Source organism: Sitophilus oryzae, unplaced genomic scaffold, assembly GCF_002938485.1.
Source record: "Sitophilus oryzae breed Bouriz unplaced genomic scaffold, Soryzae_2.0 scaffold_374_pilon_pilon, whole genome shotgun sequence".
NCBI lineage: Eukaryota > Metazoa > Arthropoda > Insecta > Coleoptera > Curculionidae > Sitophilus > Sitophilus oryzae.
In genome coordinates, this window is record NW_022146945.1 from 611,440 (window position 1) to 636,967 (window position 25,528).

At 32.2% G+C, this 25,528-nt stretch overlaps 1 protein-coding gene across 3 annotated transcripts in view; it reads left to right on the forward strand.

Moving 5' to 3' along the window:
* Nucleotides 1–25,528, forward strand: part of LOC115885130 (band 7 protein AGAP004871) — a 251,901-nt gene that overhangs the window by 89,086 nt on the left and 137,287 nt on the right. For all 3 annotated transcript variants that reach the window (XM_030903919.1, XM_030903921.1, XM_030903920.1), the window contains exon 2: nt 10,530–10,636. In XM_030903919.1, coding sequence (XP_030759779.1) covers nt 10,530–10,636 — 107 coding nt within the window. The remainder of the gene's footprint in view (nt 1–10,529; nt 10,637–25,528) is intronic.

The window sequence follows — 25,528 nt, forward strand, 5'->3', positions numbered from 1 at the left end:
CATAATATCTACAATTCTCAACAACGCATTAACACATGAAAAGGTTAAAGCTGTCTGTTGTCCGATTTAGCCTGCTCTCTGTTCTTTTTTCATTTATTTTCATCTTACAACAAATAGCCATTTAGAAACTTGTAAAAATAACTGTAACTAGGTTACTGTTGAAACAGCTTTGTTCCAATCAATTCGAAAATTTTCTTAATCAACGATCTAAATGACTAGAAATACTGATAGATCGTTAAAACTTCTAGGTATTTAGTTTCTTGACGACTTACTTATTTCTCAAACCCGCATCACAACTTTCGACGTCTCCAGCTTTAACGGATTCAGACAATTAAGCAAGAAAGGTTTTTGCTGATTTCCATACGCTCAAAGCAGCTCCGAATTAGTTGGGAACAAATTTCATTAGACGAATAACTAAACCCTTTAAAAGATTTTTTGTACTAAGTTTTGTCAGACTTGCTATAATTCTCAAAGGAACTTATAGAATGCATCTGAATTCATTAATTCAGCAAATTAAGTCTATACCTGTTTCACTGTCAGGTTCAAAGCAACCAAAATTATTATCGTTCCTGGTTTTTCTGTTCTTTAACCATATTTCTATAAAAAACAGCAAACTTATGAAATAAGCAAAGTAAAACGCGAGAGACCCAAACAGGCGAGATGACGCGTTAAAATATTTATACAACATTGTGTTTTATGTGGCTTTTGTGTCCCGTCGTAAATTTATTTTTCAAGGTGCGAGAGGTATGCGGCCGGTGGTTGGCATGCCTGCGTTGGACAAGTAAATATTTGGCGCTAAATTGCCGCTAACGAATACCTGACAGAGTTATTATGTTTGTTAGAGGGAAATTGGGAAATTAACAGCGTCAGGTGGGTTTTAAAAATGCCCCGTTTTGTATCCATTTCACCAAGTTTTAAAACACACAATGTAAATATTGCTAAGAGCTCCTCTGAAAATAATATGGATGTTTTTGAGGCTGTAGTAAAATAATAGTATATTACATAGCGAGGAGGGAAGTGTTTCATTACTTTCGAGAGATTGATATTGTTCATCTCGAGACAATAATGAAAACTTTCCTCCGATGTTTGTATACTATTTTATTTACAACCACATCATTAATTAAAAAGTAGGGACAGTATTTTATTTTGAAAAAATAAATAAATATGCGAAAATTTGTCGTTTTCTGTTTTGGCATTTCCATATGTATAGTTACCGGTACCAGTGGTTGTTATGGCGCAAAACTTCAACAGCAAAACAAACAACTAAGTGACAGTTTTAAACTTCTCGTTCGCTTTTTCGAATTTATATAACATAGAAAGCCAGAATGTTGTCGGAAAGTTCTGATTATGAAGACTACTTTAATATTGGTACTCCACCAGAACTTACAGAAGCTGAAAAGAGAGCAGAAGCCAGTTTACTTCCAGAGAAAAGTAGGGGGCGATATGAAATAGCATTGAAAGTATACGACTAAGGGTGTGCCGAAAGAAATGCTAAGAATATTGCTTCGGAGACAGTCTTGATGGCACATTTTAGCGACATGGCAAGGCAGAAAAAGCCATCTACTCTTTGGGCTACGTACAGAATGATACGGACAATGCTAGAATTAAGGAAAAAGACTGACATTACAAAATATCACAAACTCGTCGCGTTTTTAAAACGCCAGAATGTAGGTTTTAAGCCAAAGAAGCCTAGCATTTTTACCTTCAACAAATAAATGTATTAAAATCTTCAATTATTATTGTTAATCTTCTTGTTTATTTTTGTTGATGGTAGATCAACAAAGGTAAGTATTTAATAAAGATACTACAAGAATATTTTGCTTAATTAAATGAGGCGAGAAATAAGAAAAACCGAGTGAGGGAAATGGATGAGGGAAATGGGGTGAGGGAAATAGAAGAGGGAAGAAATGTAGATAATTTGACACTTTCAAATTTTTTAAAAGTTAGTACATATATGGTTGTAAATAAATAATATTTTTTTAAATAGCTTGATGTATTTTTGTAATCTAGTAGTTTCCTAGGAGGTACAGTAAGTAATCCAAGATTTTATTTCTATGCAGGATGTCGTATAACTACAGTGAGAATACACGTTTCTTTAAAAATAAACATATTTCTTTAAATCCAAGACATCAGTTTTAAAACACTCTGTACAAGGTGGGTCAAATTGGACGCTTTTAAAGGGAGGCGCCCTTTTCTATAGAAGATAGATGAAAACTAACATCGGTGTCTGGAGCTCAATTTTTATCAAAAACATGATGGTGAAAACCGCACATCGATATCTTTTACCGTTTCGTAGCTACGGGTTGTTATTCAAAAACGTGCATTTTTATCAAATCGCCGTAAATTTTTTGCTACAGAAAATTTTGCAATTTTTATGAAAACATTTTTAAAGCACTTTTTTACGTAGAATTTAATGGTTTAAGTATATATTTTTTTAAAATTAACTATTTAAGAGTTATCAACAGAGAAATTGATTTTTTATTTGGGACATCCTGTATATTTTTAATTAACTGAAAAGAACTTAAAATAATCCCCTTGGAATTTGTCACTTTTAACTAGTTGGCTTAGAACCCCTTATTGATGATCTGCCCCTAATGGAACTCGAAAACATATCTTTCCAGCAAAATAGGCACCGCCTCAGAACGCTGAAAATATCAGCAAATTTTTGCTGCCAATTTCGAGAATAATTGAGTAGCTAACCAAGCTGTTGGCCATTGAGGCCGCCGGACTTTGTGCCTATAGATTTTTATGTTTGCGGAAGAATAAAGTTTTTTTATTTTTAAATTGCCTATATAATCTAGACAAGAATTAGAAGTACTAAGCGGTCATGCGAGGATATCTTTCACCCTAACTGTGTTACTGAATTCCGCGAGAAATGTTCAAAAACGGTCCCGTCTGTCCATAACAGAAAACGGTCGACATGTCGAACACCTATAACAAAATCTCATGTCTTGGTTTGCTATTATTTTTTATGGTTATTAGATATAGTTTAAATGTGTTGATGTTGTTAAATATAATTTAAATTGCTATAAAATTCTGCACCTCTCATTGCAAATATTATTTTCATTTTAATTGCTACTCACAGCTAGATATTTTTTGCATTACAGCCGGCGCCGTTCAAAGCCTACTTACTCAATGTGGGCGAGTTTTTAAAAACTCTATATCTCGAAGAGGAATCGAGCAAAATATCAAGTACCTATGCTATATTTTTGGAAAGGTAATTTTAAATTCTTTTCAATGAATGAAAAATATACAGAGTCTCCCATATAAAAAATCAAATTTTACATTTTAATGTATTTTAGAACTGTTATTTAGGAAATAAATCTTCGCAACAGTTGTAACTTTCGAAAATTAACAGGTCAGTATTAAAATAATAGTATATTGATAGCGATGGGACGCAATAGTTCGTAATATGAAACTGTGATTGCTGTACCAGATAAAGGTAACGGCTTAGCTACGTTGAATTAGAATTACGGTTCCCATAAGAACGGAATTAGGTAGCTTCCCTAATAATTCCCCGGTTCCCATTAGAACACCGAAGTTAAGCGACCTAAGGCGATACTGGTGGATGGACGGGTGACCGGTTCGAAACTCTGTATCGTGCTGTTGTCCAAGGGAAAAGTGTAAAATCTATTGATACACACTGCTCATTCACGCCGGTTCGAGGCCGGATGAGATCGGATATCTCGTGAGTAAGAGTCGATTTAGACACTTCCTAAGTCAGTAGGCCATTGACCATGATATGGCCGAGGACAGCGGTTCGCATTCCGTGTAAACAAAGTAGGCCCTGTCCAGATTAGCCCTGGCAGCAAAAAGGAGACGTTAACTGAAATCTTTACTTTGTACTTTTGTACCAGATAAAAATAATAAAAATTCTTCTAAAGATTTAATTTTATTAATTTCTCTTAAAACTGATTTTATTAGCAAGTTGCAGGGTTTGCCAACAACCGAAGCATATCTCTCAGCCCACTTTGAAAAATAAATTTACGACAGCTTCGGGCATAAAAGGCACATAAAACACAATGTTGAATTAATATTCTAACAGCCCGTCTACGCTGTTCGGTCTTTCAGCTTATACTTTTGTTTTTCCTTGGAAATATGGCTTAGGTAAAACTTAGGGATGTAGCAGGTGTATTGAGGACATAGGGAAGGTTACTCTTTTATATTCCAAGCTTTTTATATTTATATGTAGCCATTTGATATAAATTTAAATATAAAATAGTTGTGTTTGAATATAAACACTCGTAGGTATACCGGGTGCGTCTCGAAAGTGGCTCACCCCTATAACTTTTTTATTTTTCAGATAAAAAATCGACATTTGATATGTTAGTATATAACAATAAGTAGGATGATTGACGTATTCAATTGTTTTCGGTTACCTCCTGTTTCACCGGAAATGACTAAAACTTTTGATTTTTAAATTACACTCTCGGTATTTTATTATTTTATTCGATAGAAAATGACACTCCGAATAGAATGACGTATCATATGTCAACTTTTGACATTTTCGAATATGGTTTATTTGAAATTGCATCAAGTGATTCATAACGACAATTTTACTCGAAATACAAAGTGTGTGATATGAAATTATTCGTAAAAAAATGCTTCTTCCAAATATGCCAATGAGCCACCCTCGTTCCATTTGGAAAAATTGAGATATGATTAAAAATACGCGATTTAGGCATCTTTTAACCGGCCAAAACAAGACATTAAAAACATTAGACGATCAAATTTATTTTTCCAAGGCTCCTTGATTAAAAATTAGTGTTTTTAACATAACCATGGCACTCTAGATTAAAATTTAAAATACAATTTGTTTTTGGTCGAATATGTCCAAAGTTGACATATGATATATCATTCGATTCAGAGTGTTTTTGTTCTAAGTGAAGATGTCAAAATTTGACATAAATATGATATCATGACAGAGTGCCATTTTCTATCGAATAAAATACCCAGTGTGCCATTTAAAAATCAAAAGTTGTAGTCATTTCCGGTGAAACAGGAAAAGTGTACCAAGAAAATGTAAATTTTCAAATATTTTGAATTCTGGTGTGTATACATTGTATAATATCGTGTTGTTATTGAATCTATGTGAGTAATTCCCGTTTTTTTTTCGGGTGCTACAAATTCGAGGTACGAGCATTGGTATCTCGGAAACCGTAATAGATACGAAGAAGGTTAAATTAGTGCAAAGTTGCTCCTTGGGATGTTCACCAAGATGCCATCAAAAAAGTTTCAAAAATTTCAAGAATTGCTGAGTTTTTTTGGGAAAACCGGATTTTTTTGAAAATCAATTTTATTTTTTCCTGTCGTTACTTTTTAGAAAATTAAAAAACTAAATGCACATTCTCATAGCCACTTTATTACGGCTATCTGATAGTATTTGTGTAAAATTGAAAGATTCAAATAAATAATATCCAGGTTAGCAATTTAAAGATATTATTTTTACCTTTTTTCAATTTTTCGATGAATTTGAAATCTCAATGTACGATCTAATAATATGCATAATATTAATCGTAGTTATTATAAATAAATCAACTTCTACAAACTAGTTTCTAATGCTCTGCATGTTCGAAAGGATTACAACCCTCCCTAATGCACACATTTATTTGTCGTTCAATTTTATTTAAAGCTCTTTGAACATATTATGGAACATTCGGAACAAACATTTTTTCGCGAAAAAAACCTCATAATCGTGTTTCTGGGGTCGAAATATACCACCCTTAAAAATATTTGCACTTATTTAAGACTCGACCTATATATACCAATATTATATTAAATACCTTTATTTTTTTCATTTGTTTTAAATAAAGGAATTTTAAAATTCAGTATTAGTAGGCCTATTTGAACTTAGGGCTTCGGCCATCATTTTAAACAACAATTTATTTGCTTACACTCTATATCTATTCGTTTCATTCTGCTTCAAAAAATATTTGCTTGTACTCTGTACCTATTTTATTCGTTCTTCTTCAAAACTGATATACCTATAACATCTTAATCATAGATCTTAATGGAGTAAGTAATTTAGACTTGAAATGCTCAATTTGTGGTGTAATTTATGTAAATAACACCACCAATTACTCCAGTACGTGCAACAAGTTCCCAATCAGTTACTATGCAAATGTCACCTAGAATCTGGTGCACAGATATTGGAATATTCAATAATTATAGAGAGCGTCATATTGGACAGCAAGGTAACACGCGCGATGGAAATCAAATATCGAGAAAAAAATGGATATTTTCTATATGCATTATTTAGTATTTCATTGTTCGTTTCGTTATTTTCTATTTCCATAGTTGTGGTAAAAATTACATATTGTAAACGCAAAACATTTTCCGATGCACGTCATCAATCATATCGATATTGACACTAAAGTCTATAAACTTGACTAAATGAAATTTTGACACAAATGTTTAAATTTGTTGTATAATTTAAGATACCGAGCATCTCTTCATTTTACTTTATAGAGTAAATGATTGTTTATTTGGATTAAAGCTGCAAAAAAAGCTGCATGCTGTAAAAACATTAGTTTAAACCGAATTTATTATCGCTCTGTTGGTCATATTGCGCGGTTTTCAGCAAGGTTGTCGTTCATTATTTGACAGTTATCCTAATGTTAGTTATTATTTTGTATAATATCGTGTTGTTGTTGAATCTTTGTGAGTAATTCTCATTTTTTTGCCTATTTTCATAGTCTTTTTTAAAAATTGTACTTTTAAGCACAGACAGTTCTTTTAAGAACTAAATTTTTGAGTTTTTGTATTGCATTTCTTGAAATTATGTATTGAAAATATGCCGAAGCATTTAAACAGTCGAAGCAAAGAGCTTGTAGCTTCCCTGATAAACTATTTTGAACGCGAACGTGACAATAAAGGTCCTTTACTACCCTTGACTGCAGTCAGAGAAGTAAGTTTGATTGATAAGCACATTACACCACTTTCAAAGTTATTTCTACCTTAGTTTTTATTAAATTCTGTGATTATTAGTTTGTGAATTAATAGCACCCTCTTACTTGTTATTACCACTTATGGCGTTGTAAGATGTACATCAATAAATAAATAAATAACCCATAATAACGCTTAGAATAATCTTCATAATGGACTAGTTTTTGCCAATATGTAATAAGTAAAATAAGCTATAAAACAAATAAATCAATTAATTACTAAAATATTAGTTATTAAATTAAAAATAAAACGTAAAAATCTTTAGAAATTATATAATAAATATATTGTTTGTCACTTTTAAATTAAGATTCATCTCATAAATCCATCACAATCTGGCAGCGCTGTCGCCATCGCTTGTCACTCAAAGTTGATCACGTGCATCGGAAATTGTTTTGCGATTACCATATGTTTTGCTACACAAGTTAATATAGTTTGAAAATTCAATAAATTCAATGCATATAGTAGAATCAAGTTATAATAGTTATCAAGAATTAATAGTTAATTAGGGGAAACAAATATTATTATTCAATCAATAAAGTATGCAGCGAAAAACACGAAAATGGCTAAATAGTTAGTTATATGTACCAAGGAAACTATAAGGGTGTTTAGTACCCAGGTTAAAGTTTGCCCGAGGTTATTTGACTGTATTTTAATATTCTTTGTAATTTATTTTAATAGCGTAGAAGTTGTGTTGAAAATAATTCTTTTAAATAAATGGAAACCAGTAAAAAAAGTAGAGTGTTTCGGAGGGAAACAAAAAAATTACGAAAACTTATTACACCATAGTATTTCCGCAAATAACACTAACATTACTTGAAACGATTTTCGGGATGAAAAAGTTTCTTGTTTTCTGTATCAACTTCTGTTCTATTGTTTCCTTCATACGATGACAGTCTGTTTGAAATAAATGTCATCGTATGAAGGAAACAATAGAACAGAAGTTGATACAGAAAACAAGAATATAATTTGGCTACTTCTGATAACTGTAACGGAAGCAACAATTCTATAAAAAATCGGTTATTGAATCATTTTAATTCATCAAAAGTACCAACCAACGTGTTATATAAAATGGCCGTCAATCGATTTACAGTGTTGCCACTTTGATACCATATTGATATCATATTACCTCGTGCTGCAGAGGAGTTTGTTTAGTCAATATGGGGATCTCAAAAATGGCAAGAGATATACAGACTTGGTTTATATTCGAGAAAATTTTCAAAAATTAATATTCTAAACACGGTTTATAAATTGGAAAAATTCAGAATACAGATTACATTTAACGAAATACTTTAAGAATGACATTTCTTTCTTGTCACTTTTTCTCCTCTCAAGGACATCATTCTTGAAATTACAATATCGCAATTATAGATATGGAATAAACAACCCAGATCCGTATTAAAATAATATAAGTTGATGATGGAGACTTTAAAACTAAACATGATGTTTGGCCTCTGGCACTGCCATCGATTAGAGTAAAAAATTACATTTATTTCGAAGTACACATTTCCTTCTAAATTTATTAAGCAACAATAAATTCTAAACAAGCAATTTTTTTAAGCAACTCATTCCATCATTTTCCTGCCTAGGGTAAAAAACTCAAAGTCGAATTTTATAAATTTAAACGCTTTAAAAGAGAAAGAATAAGATTATTGAAAATTGTCAACCTATTATATATATCCTTTGTAAAATAAGAATAAAAACTTCATAAAATCAAAACCCTTCACTCAGTTAACCTTATGAATCAAGAAATGTCGTAAAATATGACAACGCTGAATGACACCACACTGAATTACATAAATGTGTTATAGTAGTTTTTTTACGATACATATTTACTCTATAATCATTATATTTGTTACCAAAATGTCGTATTAGCGAGAAGCCATATTGAATGTACAGGAAAAGCTTTTTGCTGTCGCCATATTGTAAAGAAAGAAGAAAATATCATAGTTAAAAATATACCGGGTGCGTCTCAAAAGTGGCTCACCCCCTATAACTTTTTTATTTTTTCAGATATAACAACGAGATTTGGTATGTTAGTATATGACATAAATTAGGATTGATTGACATATTCAATTGTTTTCGGTAACTTCCTGTTTCACCGGAAATGACTACAATTTTTTGATTTTTAAATGGCACCCTTGGTATTTTTTTACTTTATTCGATAGAAAATGACACTCTGAATAGAATGACATAACATATGTCAACTTTTGACAATTTCGCATATAGTTTATTTTAAATTAAAACTTGCGGTTCGTAACGAAAATTTTACATGAAATACAAATATCCTAATGAGCCACCCTAGTTCCATTTCAAAAAACCGGCCAGGGCAAGACAGGAAAAACATTAGACGATCAAATTTATTTTCCAAGGCTCCTTGATTAAAAATTAGTGTTTTAAACATAAAGCCAAACCAAACCAAACCAAACCATGGTACTCTAGATTAAAATTTAAAATACAATTTGTTTATGAGCGAATATGTCAAAAGTTGACATATGATATGTCATTCGATTCAGAGTGTCATTTTCTATCGAATAAAGCAAAAAAATACCGAGGGTACCATTTAAAAATCAAAAGTTGTAGTCATTTCCGGTGAAACAGGAAGTGACCAAAAATAATTGAATACGTCAATCAATCCTAATTTATGTCATATACTAACATACCAAATCTCGTGGTTTTATCTCAAAAAAAAATAAAAAAGTTATAGGGGTGAGCCACTTTTGAGACGCACCCGGTATACAATATAAATAGGTGAAATGACGCTAATGATATGGAATATTTTTTTCTGACTATTTTATATACAATTGGATGATAAATTTGTCACTTTTAAAAATTCATTTGAGAGCGCATCAAAAAATTATCATATATGTACTGTATATTCCACAATAAAACTTTCTCCGCATTAAAATTTACTGCTCTCTTGACTCGAACTAAATAATTCACAATGATGTGCAAACTTTTATTATACAGATTGATAATGTTATGGTGTCCATATTATTTCTGACATGTGCAGAGGTTGTAATGCGATACCTTTTGTATTTAATAACTACATTTAAAAGATTTTAAAGTTCGATAAAATTTGAATAATAAAACAATATGCGCTGCTATAGAACATTTGTGAGGTTGCTCGGTATAACTGTGTTATAAAGATTCCTTAGACCTATGAGAACGTTTATTCAATAATTATTATATAAGTTGCTGTCCTTAGAGAAAAGCTATAGAACTAAAGATTTCTATAAGACGGTGCCCATTTTCATGATAAGTGCTCTAAGAACGTCTTGAAGATGTTCTTAGATCAAACATTGCTCTATAAAATTTGCTCTGGAAATATTCTTACAATTTTTATAGAACATGAAATTGTTAGCTGGGATATAATTCAGTAAGAAATTAAAATAAATATTAAATAACACTTATTCATTTATGATAAATTTTGATTGATTTTTATAAACTATGATCATGTACTGCAGAATTTTATAGGCTAGAAAATAGCCTATTTGAATTAATTATTTATTCACAATTTTTTAACTTGTGATCGTCACTTTATAATTTGAATAATGATATTAATATATTTTATTTTATTTTTACAGCAGAGCAAGTTATTGAAGAGAACAAGACCTGCGGTAAAATCTTGACGGTCTTGTCATGGGTGGTGGTCATTTTGACTATGCCATTTTCGTTGCTGGTTTGCTTTAAGGTATGTACATAATTTAATTTTAGAAATAGGAAAGATTAATATTAATTACTTTGGTTTTATGAATAGGTATAAACCAACACTAATTAATTTAAGTGCTACCAGAATCTACACTCACCACGAACGGACACCTTAAATTTTGATGTATTTTAAAATTTAATATGCCGATCTGGTCATTGAAACTGCGTGGTCTGGATTTTAACGTTTAAGACAGTGATGGATAATCAAATGTATTAAAAATAGATGTTGGATCTAGAGTTGGAACTTTTTGGTTATTTTTCACAATTAGTTATTCATTTTACTATAGCTGCAATAGATTATATTTAGCTTAGATATATTATCTTTATTTCCGTAGTATACATGAAAGTTTCTTAAATAGTTTATTTTTTACACACATTTTCGTACAAACGTAAAAACCGGCAACACTGTATGCCGCTTATTATTTTGTCTTTCTCTCTATCAACCGGTCGTTTATATTTATCTCTATCGCATGCATTGAAATACAGACCACGCAGATGAAATGACTAAGGCTAGTATGTTGTGCTAGTTGGCCGATTTTGATGATTTTTTAAGCAATTTGTAGCTAATTTATTTGACTTTTTAGTATCTCCATCTAAATTAAAAATGAATGTTTCCATCTGTAAATTATACGAGGGAAAACAAAATGTTGATATTTTGGTGAAAATTTGAAACACCTTGTGGAATATGTTAACAAAGCAAGTAATTTAAAAATAATCTTTGTCATCTACGTACGTCTCTTCTCGATAGTTTGTTTTTTAGTTCATTTCAATAGCTATATTTTTGTAGGAGATATTAGCTTTTCAAAACCACACTAATTTTTTTTCGTAAAATCGAAAGATATTAAGGTAAAAATTTTAATCGACATTAAACGGCCTGCACAATTTTGGTGACAACAGGTGACTAAAAGCCAGTGGACACATGTTTTGTTAGAAAATTATTTCAGTGACAACCCATATGCACGTTCCTGGTGAATCTATCGACCCTTTTTAGCCATAAATTATGTGATATTTAAAGTAACTTTCACATTCAAATTGTCATTTGAATAGCTACTACAAGCAGGCGTTTTGTAGGAAATTATAATAAATCGAAAAAAAGGTCCAAAGAATAGATTCAAGTCCCTTTTGTAGCTACAAAATAAATTTTATTTTTGTGTGAGGAATCTTGTTGAACGAGAGATGGCACATGTTTTTTTAAACATCCGGTATAAAACGTCATAACTTCTATGTAATTACATATCGGGAAACTATGGTTACGGGCTCGTTGAAGTTGACACTTTATGTTAGTGTAATAGTATATTTTCGTACTTTTATGCTTAGGAATAAAAATGCCTAGGCGTTAATAGTTATTTTTTATACAAGACGATAAAATGGTATTTTATCGTCGACCGAAAATATTAATTCACGAGCGATGAAATCGCCAGTGAATTAATTTCGGGAGACGATAATGCAATTTTATCGTCGTGTATAAAATAATAGTTTTTTCCATAGCGAGTTACGTTTACAAATTATTTATTTCAAGGAATTTATTACGAGTAGAAAAAAATATTGTGCTGGGTTGGCGCTGATTTTTATGTAATTTGACAAATAAATAAAGCTGTCTCTTTAGAATATATATTTAGTATAAATATATCATTAATTCTCTTTCGGGTGTCGATTGCTGATTGAATTGGAGCCAGAAATGGCTCAAAACGAAATAAGTAAATTACCAGCAGATATTCAGGCTGAGGCGACAAACGCCATATCCAAACTACTTCCATTTAATTCCCGAATAACTTATGAAAAGGAATACAAAAATTTTCAAAAATGGAAGCAATTAAAAAACGTTCGGGGAGAAATAAAGTTTTTAACCTATCCTCGCTGTTAAAGTATCATTTAATACCCTTGGGGTTAAAGTACTATTTTATCTACTATTTTTGATAGATATAAGGCAATTTTAACAGTTGCTATGGGAAATAATAACTTTTTTATGTTGCCAATCACGTCGCAAAAATTAATACTTTTGTGACGTTTCAAAAAAATATATATTTAACATTGAGATGTGAAGGAATTTTTATTTAGTAAAATAGAGTAAATTTTGAGTGGGAGGTTAAGAATGACAATTATTCTCAATGTTCTCAAGAGGCGTAAACTAACAATAATATCCTACGCTATCGTATCTACGTTTACTGAAGTATGCGCGGCGAAGCGTGAGAAGGACGCAGTGGGTCGTGACATTCTATAAATCTTCTGACTGGAGCTTTAGTATTGCAACCAGAAGTTTTCATATATTTTTGATATCGACACTCTAGTTGTGCATCACCAACAAATAATAATAATCGCGTTGAAGATGGAAGTTTTTATGAAAGCTGCAAAAAACATATGCCATCTCTCGTGGGGAGATTCCTCACGTAAAAATAACATTTACGTTTTATATCAACTGCTTTGTTTCGTAGCTGCAGAGTGTTAAAGTCTTAATATTTTTTCGATTTATTATAATTTTCTTCCAAGTACTTTTAGCGTTATTTCGAATGAAATTTTTAGGGTAAAAGTTCCTACAAACGTGACATATTTTAAACTTAAAAAAGTGTCGACATGTTTACCAGGGACGTGTATATGGATTATCACTGGAATATTTTTCTAAGAAAAACATGTATGCCACTGGTTTGTTTCTGTTTTGTTAGCGAAGTAGTGCAAGCAGTTTAATGCCGATTAAAAGTTGTCTCTTAATATTTTGTCGATTTTGGCCTCCTTGATGACGTAAACGCAATTTTATTAATTTGCCTTGATCCAAGTCTAAAGCGGCCCATACATTATCAAACAAATTGTGACGACTTTTCTGTCGTTACCCAAATAGAATGAAAAAAGAATCCGTTGCTCAGGGTTAGAGGAAAGCTGGGTTCGTAGGTAAGGCTTCTGACTCACAGTGACTTTCTAATGTTGTTAAATATTAAAATAAAAAATGATAATATATAGGCTGCAGAGATTTTAATATTGATGTTAAGAATTCAAATAGGTATGGTCAAAGACAGTGAAAAGGGCGCCACTTACTTTGTTTATAAGAGTGGTAAAGTAAGAAACCAAAAAGAAAAATACGATATCACAACATAGCTAAAATAAAGTAATCAACAGCATTAAGGGTCTATTATGTTTATCAGGAATAAAAGTCAGAAATAACTATCCTACATTAAACATTTATTGAAAACGAACACAAGTATCAACAATTAGTCACAGTGATCCCAATAAAACCGCAAGTTATTTTAAATAGATTCGAATTTAGTAACTGTATTCTTTGAACTAAGTAAGCTACTTAATAAAAACAGGTGAAATTTATGTATGTCTTAATACGATGATGTTTCGAAACATGTCGTGTACAAAAACCTTTAAAATGAATATGTGTTAATAATTTTCATATAAAATATCATAGCTAAGTAAGAGTGTACTGTACGAATCAAATTATAACTTATAACGTTAAATAAAAAATAATTTTGACTACAATATGTGGGATAAATAGTGATAATTTACCAGGTTATTAAATCTGTTGTCTCAAAAATTATAAAATAAAAGTGTACCTTGTGTATCAAACTTAAGACTTATCTGTATATAGTTTCTCATGATGTAAACAGGTAGTTAGGTATTCTCCAGACTAACAGAAGTGGATGCAGATGACTATGGCAGGAGAAGTCTTCTATATCAGCCAAAAGAACGATTGTAATGTCAGGAACACTGTCTTAAGGTCTGCATAGGTCCATACAAAATGAAACTGGGTGAAACATACAATAATTACTGCATTATTACTGCATACCATGTGGTAATTACTGAGTACCATGTGGCAGTTTTACTCTATAAATAAAAAATAGTTCTCAGGACAGATACTCAATAAAAGAAACAACTTACGGTCTGAAAATCAGCTTTACATAAATATATTCAAACCATATGCCGATCCAAACCAGTAATTAAATACTCAAATAAACGAAGTAAAAAACGGAAATAACTGGAATAGAATTTAGTTAGATAGGGCTATATAAAATGGCGGATAAACTTACGGTGATCATTCCAAGAAGAAACCAAACAAATACGATCTATACTCTGAATTGCATACTTTACAAGGTTTTCAAATCTCCAAATCGGATACCCATGCAATCGAAATCGAAAAGTGGATTCAGAGTGCTTTTCACTGGAAAATTTGTCGGACGCCGAAACACGCGTCTTTTTCAGATCCAAATTCCCAGAAAAAAAGACCTTCTTCTCCGTTTCAGAAACGAAAACAAAAACCCTTTTCACCACAGACAAGTGAAAGAAAAAAGTGATATCATATGATCGAAATCATTAGAACAGAAAATCGCAATCCACAGCGACGTGAGATTGGGACAAGTGAAATGCAATTAAGGAAGTTTGGCATATAACGAATAGATGGCGCTAATAAACAAGGCAAGTAAACTGTAAGAAATGAAGTTTGACATCTAGCGAATAGATGCGCTAATAAAAATTAAATATCGAAACAAGTGACCTGTAACAAATGGAGTTTGGTATCTTTGGCATCTAGCAAATAGATGGCGCCAATACTAAGAAATTTGAATAAAAATAGATTTTTAAATTCAATTTTATTAAAGGAAATAAAAAATGCTACAAAATTGAGCAACAAAGCGATGCACAACGTTGCGTTGCACAACTGATTCAGCGGTCCATACACTATCAAACAAGTTGCGCAACAAAGCGATGCGCAACGTTCCGTTGCACAACTGCCTTACCCATGCACTTAGTAAAATTTTGATCAAACTTTTTATTAAAAGTTGTACATTGTTTGAGAAACAATCATGTCCGCAATTGCCATTGCGTCAATTATTATCGTATCTACCCTAGATGACGTCGATGATACCAAAAAACGAAAAAGAAAACAAAGAATTTGGATGAAAGAACTAAAATATTGCACAACGAAGCGCAACACACACATACACTACACAACGCGTTGCGCAAACAGTCCTGTTGCACAAAAGAATTCAAATATTGTTGAAACTCATCAAACAATTGCGCAACGCATCAAACACTATCATACATTGGCAACTCGTTGCGCAACAGCCTGCGTTGCGCAATTTGTTTGATAATGTATGGGCCGCTTAATAGCAACCTTTAAAAAAAATAATTTTAATTAATCATTAACTTGCGAAAGTTTTAAATAACTACTCATTGATTTCTCATGAAAAAATATAAATTAAAGTTCCTATAAAGATGGGTATGGAAATGCATAGTTTTAGAGTTACAGGATGTTCAAACTTCTTAAAATTAGGCTTTTTGTAATTATTTTAAATACTATTATTTTTTTATTTGAAATTGCTGTAGGTTGGACTAATAGTAATAATAACTAATAGTAATAATAACTAATAGTAATAATATTTAATCATAAATTATGTAATGACCATGAATTAACCTTTGCATGACATACCTGGCGGCTTTGCCTTATATGAAAATGTACAGTGGTAGTAGATTTAACAAATTCTAGATAGTCTTATCTAGACACTTGCTAAGTCTGTAGGTCAATCTGAAGCTAAGAACTGCGGTTCGAACTCCGCATAACCAAAGTAGGCCTTGTCCAGAATAGCCCTGATAGCAAAAACGAGACGTATAATATTAACTAATTTTAAATTACCTTATTTTACTCTATACGCTGATCGAAATTTTCTTAGATTTCAATAGTATGAGCTTAAAAAAATCTTCCATTTAACAGTAATTGTTATTTCTTTATCATATTAACGCATGAATATACTTGGGACATTTGTACATATTTTTGTACCGTTTCTTTTCTCTCCTCTAAAATTAGGAATAATGGAGTTTAGCAATTTAACACATTTCACCGACGAAATGAAGTAAACGTTTTTTTTTGTTAGAAAAATTACTTACTTGAACAAAAATGTCAGAACATCGACATAATATTTGAAAGTCATATGGTATTGGGACAAGAGTATACTTTTGGTATAAGAAAGTATTTTATTCATGCACTATACAGGGTGAGTTTCAAATAAGTAAATATTTTCAGAGCTGGTAGAAATATTTTTTTTCTTTACCGTTTTTCAAATAAGTCCAAAATAATCGAGTTATTTCACTTTCAAAATTAAAAATAGTTATTTGTGTAACTAGTATAAAAAGGACAAATATGTTCTTTTTATACTGCACGACGCATAAGCTGAGTGCAACAAATATGCTGTTTGCACATGTTGCACACAACATTTTTTCTACAATCGAATTGAAATTCTTATTTACATGTTTATTAAAAAGTTTCCACAGTAATTTACAGAATAATATTACCACTAACAATGACACTTCTTTTAATAACTTTTTTTGAGTTCATTTTAATTTTAATGTCGCATTTTGAACAATTCACTAAGGTAACTGATGGACAAACTTCATTTCTAGTAGTTTTTTGAATTTTATTTTCATTTTGGCTCGTGGAGGTCTTGTTTTTTCCCCTTAAATCTCTTTCCTGTCCTGTAATGTTGCTGCGAGGTGTCCAGTGCTGGTAGGTACTTGGTTTAGTACTTGGTTTAGGTACTTGGTTCTTCAAGGATTTGGCAAATTTTTACAAAAATTTTTAAATTTTTTCTCTTTAGTTAAAGTCGTCATTAATAATGTCAGGTGTTTTTTGCCTAGTTCAAAAAGTAACTTATTATTTTCATTAGTGTAAAAAATGTAATTTTTAATACAGTAGATAGTGTATAAAAAGCTACTTTTTGCACGATCGATCGTAGAAAAAATATTTTTTTTGGTTAAATTTTGAGAACTACTGGATCTTACCTGGGTTTTCTTCTCTGTTGATTTAATCTCCTACCTATGTTGCCATATTATCAAGATATTGTGTTTTGTTACTAAAAATTAAAATAGCAAAAAAAAAATAAAAAAAACAAAATTTCGTGAAAAAATCAAAGACGTGATCTGGGCTATATGGGAAATATACTTCCCCTAAAAATATTCGCACTTATTTATGACTCACTCTTTATATTTACTTTTTCTTATATTGTAGTTAAATTTTGGGCAACGGCCCAGCTCCATCGGAACACCAGTTCCCATTAGAACATCGAAGTTAAGCGACGTAAGGCGATACTAGTGGATGGACGGGTGACCGGTTCGAAACTCTGTATAGTACTGTTGTCCAATAAAGGCAAAAGTGTAAAATCTATTGAAACACACTGCTCATTCACGCCGGCGCCCAGAGCCTTAGCGTGGGCACTTGTATTGGGGAGGGGGGGGGTGCTGACCTGTTCAATTTCCCAACTCGGACATTACCTATGTATTATAGCATAATACCCTATGATCGAGAAAAAACGGCGTCCAGTTGGCTGGGAAATGACGATCGATGACATCTCCCATATAAATTTACATATAAAGTGAGTGACAGCGATCTTCATTTCATAGCCATCGCTGACGTCGTTTTGATCTTTTTTTTCGATCATACGGTATATGGAATGTAATTTCATTATTTTATGTTGTAAATTTTAAACAATTGAAGTAATTTTATTATTAAAGATAAAAATGATCTACATTAAATACTTGAAACGTTAAAGCTTAGGTTTCATACAAAAGGTGTCGTGAAAGAGAGATATTTAAAGATAACTTTAGGACAATTTGATTTTTTTGGCATCGCCAAATTTCCCGTTTGTAGAAGTTTTTAGAAATGGCTTATAATTTCCGTACATGATAATAAAAATAGCAAATCTCCTTTATACTATACAGTATGACACCGGATTGCCTTTATAAGAGGAAAAACGTTTTTATTATTGACATTTTGCGAAAAATGCGATGTTAAAAAAAATTGCTTGTTCTAAAATGGTTAATCCCGCTTATACGATTCCAAATTTCCATATCGTTTTAGAGACAATTAAAGAATCATAAAAATATTGTTGAAATTTTGAAGTTCTAACTATGAGTCAATGAGTCCGTGACAAGTCCATGATGAGTCCTAAAAATCAAAAGGCGTTTCTATGGTAATATAATTCCATTTTCATTATTTCATAGATTGCTATTGATATAATTTTAATTAATGTCATATTTTTTGTTGCTGTTTTAAAGTGTTAAAGACACAGCACAAAATTTATTTAGATCAATGCTACGGAAAGGGTGATAATCTCGGTGATAATATTTATCAGAAAATGTGACTGAAAATGATAGTAAAAAATAGCAAAAAATATGATGCGAATCAAAATTAATAATAACCATCTATCAAAGAATGAAATTGAAGTTATATTTTATATTGCCTTGTGATTTTAAGGACTTAATGAAAAATTAAAATATATCTTCATGTTTTTTTTAATTTTCTCTAAAATGGTATGAAAATTTTGAAAAGTATAAACGGGATTAACCATTTTAGTACAAGCAACATTTTTTTATGAAGAACGCATTTATCTCAATATGTTAGTAATAAAATAGTTTTTCCTCTTGTAAAGAAGGCTCAAGAAGACTCGGTCGATTAGTCGCTTTCTATGGTCGCTTTGCACTCTTTGCTGCTAAAACGAAAGTTATCTGTTGCATCAACGACATTGATTTGGACAAATTTTCCATCGTGTATATTTTTTTTCGTGTCTAGAATATAATTGTTAAATTCTGACCTACACTTTAAATCCGCCACTTTCTTTTGATCCATGATAAATGAATGAAATAAATTCTGGCAGAAAATATTATTTTATTTCATTATGATTATTGTTAGTTCCCAGTACTTAATATGCATATTATTTTATTTCAATTAATTATTAGTGTGCAAAGCATTAAAATAACCGAAAACGATACGATAGATGGATGATGTTATGACAGGGCGAGCACCACGCGCTTCGAATTTATGAACTAATTTAGGCACGAAATACAAATCAACAGAAATGCCTTCTAATCATTTTTACTTAATAAAACACCACAGTTTGATTATCTTTTTGCAGATACACTTAAGCGACGCGGCTACAAAACGATTTGCCGCAATTCCTCGAACCCATAAAATTTGAAATAAATAAACGGCGATTGCTGCGGATTTAATAAAATACCGGGTGAGCAAAACATAGAACGAATAAAGCATAGATGTAAAATAGCTAAAATGATTAGGGATTTATATTGAAATAAATATTCTTTGAGTTTCTTTCGCATACCTATAAGCTAAAGTAACTTTGAAGCACTTTTTCATTTCCCAATTAAGACGCCAATCTCCCAACTCCGCCAATTCAATTATCAACCCCCTATATATCCGCCTCCGCCGGCGCCGGTTCAAGGCCGGATGAGATCGGATATCTCGTGAGTAAGAGTTAATTTAGACACTTGTCAAGTCGGTAGGCCATTGACTATGATATGGCCGAGGACCGCGGTTCGGATTCCGTGTAAACAAAGTAGGCCCCGTCCAGATTAGCCTTGGCAGCAAAAAGGAGACGTTAACTAAAATCATTACTTTTTTACTTTATTTCAATTTTTTTATTTTACTTTTTTTGCATGGTACTAGACGTATTTTTCGAAAAGCTACATTTACCGTGGCATTTTAATTTGTCAGTTTTTCCCGCAAAATGTCGAAAGCAAGCAAACAGCAGAGGAAAATTGTGATATTATTTTTACGGTAAATTGAAAAGTTAAATAAAATTCTACTCCCCTAACGGCAAACCGGATAAAATAACAAACGAAGAAATTTCAACTCTGAAACGCGGAAAATTACTTATATCTTTTTTCAGTAAAATAAAATGATATAGTGTAATGGATGAGTTTGTGCAGCTTTTTATATGATTAAATAATGTAATAATAAGTTGAATTAGAATTTAGAATGAGTGGGAGGGGGGTTAATAACTGCAACCTGACAGATCTATTGTGTCCCCCTTTTTTGAGTTATAACTCATCATACAGTCCCAGGGCTTTGACAAAAGCCAGTATCTGGGCCGGTTTTACAGAGGGTAGTTCTCCATCTCCAATATCAGTCGTACCAAAGTTCATTGCACGAATGTTTGTCGTCTTGGCGCACTCAGTGATGAGGTGTTCTGGTGTTTCCCCATTTCCCCCCACAGAATCTGCCTTTGCCATTTCTTCTTAGTTGAATCTATTGAGGTGTTCATTGAGGAGACAGCGTCCTGTTAAAAATCCCGTGACAATACGAAGATTGTTCTTACTTAAATCCAGGAAGATCTTTGATTTTTCTTGGTTGTAAGCTCTCAGAAACTTCTTCGAGTGTCTTAGACCGTTGCAAGATTTCCATTCCAGGTTGCGGATGGAGTCTTCCAAGTTCTTGAGTTCCGCTTTTAGTTGGTTACTACTTGAGAAACAGAACGGTTCAGGTCCAGTTAGTGGAGTGTTCGCTCCTTTTCTACCTTGATCATTTGCTTTTCCTTTGCCTTCTATCCCTGAGCTAGTTAGCGGGCAACCAGAGTAGGAGGACTTTGTTTTCTTTGCCTAATTTATTCAGCTTCTCTATGCATTCTTTGACCAATTTCGAATTGATTGATACTGAATTGACCGCTTTTAACGCTTCTTGATTATCAGATTAGATGGCTATTTCTTGTTTCCGATAGTTCCTATCTAAGATAAGTTGTACGCATCTTTCGATAGCGTATATTTCTGCCTGTAGGATGCTAGGGTAGGTGTCCATTGGTTCGGAGTATTTAGTTCTCGCCCCAAATACTTCGATCTCTGTTCCCGCATTGGTTTAGGAGGCATCACAGTATACCAAGTTATGGTATGGTCTTTTAACTGCTGAGCAGATGTTTCTCTCTTCCGATCCTTTTTATTGCTTAATACTACATTGAGGTTTCTCAAAGTTGTAAAACATTCTTGGCATATCATCCACTGGGAGTTGCAGGAGTTAATAATAAGTAATAGTAAGTTTAAATAATCGAGTTATTTTACTATGAAAATAAAAAAAAAATGTATATCTTTCTCTTAAATTTTGAGAACCACTAGGTCTTTTCTGGTTGCGATTTTCTTTCCTGTAAATTTACTCTACTACCTGTGTTGTCAATCTACTATCTTAGTTGTTGTATTGTCAAGATATTATGTATTTTAACTAAAATTTAAAAAAAAATTATTATATTATTTTCAAAAAATTTCAAATATTCAAAATAATTTTTTTGCAAAAAAAAAACCGATAGACCTAAAAATATTTGACTTTTTTTTTATTTAACCTGTATAATGTAATTTTCCACAGGAAGATTATTTCAAATCATCTCAATCAGTTGGATGAAGTCAGAACCAGTCGCATTTTAATCAGAGTTCTTTTGAAGTTGAAATAATCGAAAAGCAATTACGTTCTGTTATTATGCGTTTGAGTTGGTAATTAGCCGATCTAATACTGAAACTGATATTGAAACGCAAATACTAATTAACGAAGGTGTTAAATAATGTGACGAGTAATACCGTAATTCCATAACATATGTTTGTATGGGTTGCTTTTGGTTTTGTCATATTTTCTTTTTTTTTCCATTTTGCATCCAACCGCTATTTTAGATACCTACAACACATGTGGGTATGACAGTTTTAGTATAGATTTAAATGCAAAATTGAGCCTTTCCGTAATAATTTGGTAATCTCAAAAATATTGATCGAGTGAGAAAATTAATTTCACGACGACGTGGTAAAAGGCACAATCCACAGTTTATCAGAAAACGTCATGTCCATGAAGCTGTCGGCGTTATGGTCATAGATAAAGGAAATAAATTTAGATTGGAATGCTCGGTTTGCCGCCAAAACGTACAGGCTTGGTGAATTTCAGTTGATTTCAACAAATTCTGACCGCAGCGCTTCAACGGTAGAAACCAGAAATTATTAGTACCTATTTCACGCCGCCGTCGTGTTGTTCGTATTAAAATAATATTGAAATCGTGGTTTTGTCAGAATATTTAGTATTTTAGTTTTTTTGCTAGTGCAATTATTGAGACTATAAAACAATCAGGTACGAGGTTTGTGTGATGTAAAGGTGTCGTTACACGGCGCGTGGATCGCTGAGCCTGCAACAAAAAATTTCGCGCCGCGCTCCGTGTGATTGGGTCGGTAGGCCGATCTTCGGGCCACGGCCGGGTATATGTGCAGTTACACGGCGCGTGGATCGCCGAGCCTGAAACAAAAAATACGCGCCACACGCCGTGTCAATGGGTCGGCGCGCCGATCGTCGGTCGGCGCGTCCTTCCCGTCGACTGGCGGTAAATTTCAAAGCAAACGCGCCGTGCGAGGTCTTCACCAGTAATTCTTTTAAATTCAGTTAATTTTATTTGTTACATAATTTATTTAAATAACTCCATTTAATGCAAACATACATAATTTGATATTAGCTTAAAAAAATCCATAAATATCATATTATTAATTAGGTATAAAAATTACTGATAAATTCAGGTTATACTAATATAATCTCCCATGTTATTGTTTAAAATTATTATTTATTCTAAATGCTGTATAAAGGATATACTCGTATAGATAGATATAGTTTATTAGTTCTAAGTATAATAATATAATTTACATACAAATACCCCGAAGGGTGTAGAACATGTCAAAAATGTTGACTAGTACTAGAAGGGTGAGAGGCACTATATACATTTTGCTGAGGTGATTTTTGTATGTGTAATAATTGTATTTGATACTTAATTTATACTTCTAAATTTTACAGCACCTATAGAAATATTAATTCGTAAAGTTTTGTGCAATTATGCTATTTAAAATTTGTATAGCTATACTAATTTATTGGCGGTAATTTGAGCGGTGGTAATTGCCGATGATTATAACAATATATTATAGGTACTAATTTACTCCTCAGTGCGATTAGTTCAATCACAAATGAACTACTGATTTATAGCCGGCCAGGTATTAACCGGTACGACAAAAAATTGTTTACTTTGAACACAGTAGGTATGTGATACGTTTGATTATGTAACCTACCATATCTATCGAAAAACGGAGATTCGAAGAATAATTGATATTTTACATATTTCCAGACAACATGTTTTGGTCGAACGAGACTATATCTGAGTTTTTACCCCTATATGAAAAAGAACAAATAACTTGGAACCCCAGAAATAATGCACATAAAAATAGAAATGAAATACAGGACGGCTGCCTGAGAATACATCAAAAGTTGAGTATGAATTATTGCACAATGAACGAATTAAAAAATTAATTAATTAAAGAATTAAAAAAGAAGAGTTGTTCTAGTCTTTTTAGTTCCTAAAATACAGGACGAATTTTAAAATGTTGCATTTTTCGATTCCATCGTATATCGGTTATCTTATAACCGATCGAAAAGGTGAAAACTCAGTCTCGTTTAGTTTTTTATGTAGAGTCCAGTGATGTTAACTAGTTTCGCGGATGGTTCTCATTTTCGAAATCTGACTTCTATTTTTTTAAATGAGATACCCACTATATTTTTTTTTATATTATTTGCCTTGTTATGGGCTTTCTGAAAATATGATATACTCTAAAATTATATTTTCATAAATAAGGCAAAAAAATTTTATTTAACTTTTGAACATAAATAATCCTAGTTAAAAAAAGTATTATTATCTTATTTAATTTAATTTAACCAGATGTTAAAAACTTATATAATGTATTTTTTGTTCTCTGTCTCTCCGTCGGCCGTGAGATCGCATGTGCGAAAATACGCATTGGCGCGTTCTGGCTCGGCGATTCGCGCGCCAGGCGCGGGGATCGGCAAGCCACAGGCCGTGTAATGGCACCTTAACGCTGTTTCGGGTACTAAAAAATAAGTGAAAAAGAATTCGAACTAGGCGTTATTAAAATTGCCGAAAAATTTTAACGCGTAAAGGAGAGCGTAATTCAGGTATTGCTGGGTGCAATAACATTCAATAATTCAACTTTCCCGGATATCCAAGTCTCAATCGAAACAACATTTTATAGCTTTATAGTTTCTCACACCGATTTGATCAAAAGCAAAAATGGATTCAAGCAGTTCGACGAAACAAGTGAGTAGACAAAGTGCTCGTTATACAGGGTGCTTCAAAAAACATGTACCATCTCTTGTGGGTAGATTCCTCACATAAAAATAACATTTATGTTTTATATCAACTGCTTTGTTTCGTAGCTGCAGAGTGTTAGAGTCTTAATATTTTTTTGATTTATTATAGTTTTCTTCCAAGTATTTTTAGCGTTTCGAATGAAATTTTGCCGGTAAAAGTTACTATAAATGCTCAGATAAGATATGGTAGACCGGATAAATCTTGCGTTGCCGAACATATTGTTGATAAAGAACATTGTATAGATCTTAATAATTTAAAATTAATTAAACAAGTCTCAAATTACAGGCAATTAGATGCATATGAAAGCATCAGAATTAATAAATGTAAAGATAGTATGAACAGAGTCAACGGTCCAATTCCTTCAAGTTCTTTGTTCCTACTACTCTAGTGACGGAAATCTAACTGTTACGCTCAGTTGGCTCTGACTCGGTTGGCTAGATTTTGCCACGCCCACTCGGTGCCCACTGAGCGAGTATATAAACGCTCAACTTGTAGATTGTACTTTTGTTTATAATCATCTGCTGATGATGCTAACATGGTTAGCGAAACGCGCGTCCAGTGTAAAAGTAAAAGTGTTTTGGTGTATTGTGGTGATTTAGTGTTTTTTTTTTATTTTGCTATAAATGCGACATATTTTAAAGCTAAAAAGGTGTCGTCATATTCACCAGGGACTTGCAATATGGGTTATCACTGGAATATTTTTCTAAAAAGGCATATACGCCACTGACCTTGTTAACAAAATAGTGTAAGCAGTTTAATGCCGATTAAAAGTTATCTCTTGATATTTTGTCGATTTCGGCCTCCTTGGCATTAACTTTGGTATAATGGCATTAACTTTGGTAAGTACTCATTGATTCCTCATCAGAAAATATGAAAAAAAGTTCCTATAAACATGGGTATGGAAATGCATAGTTTTAGAGTGACAGGATGTTAAA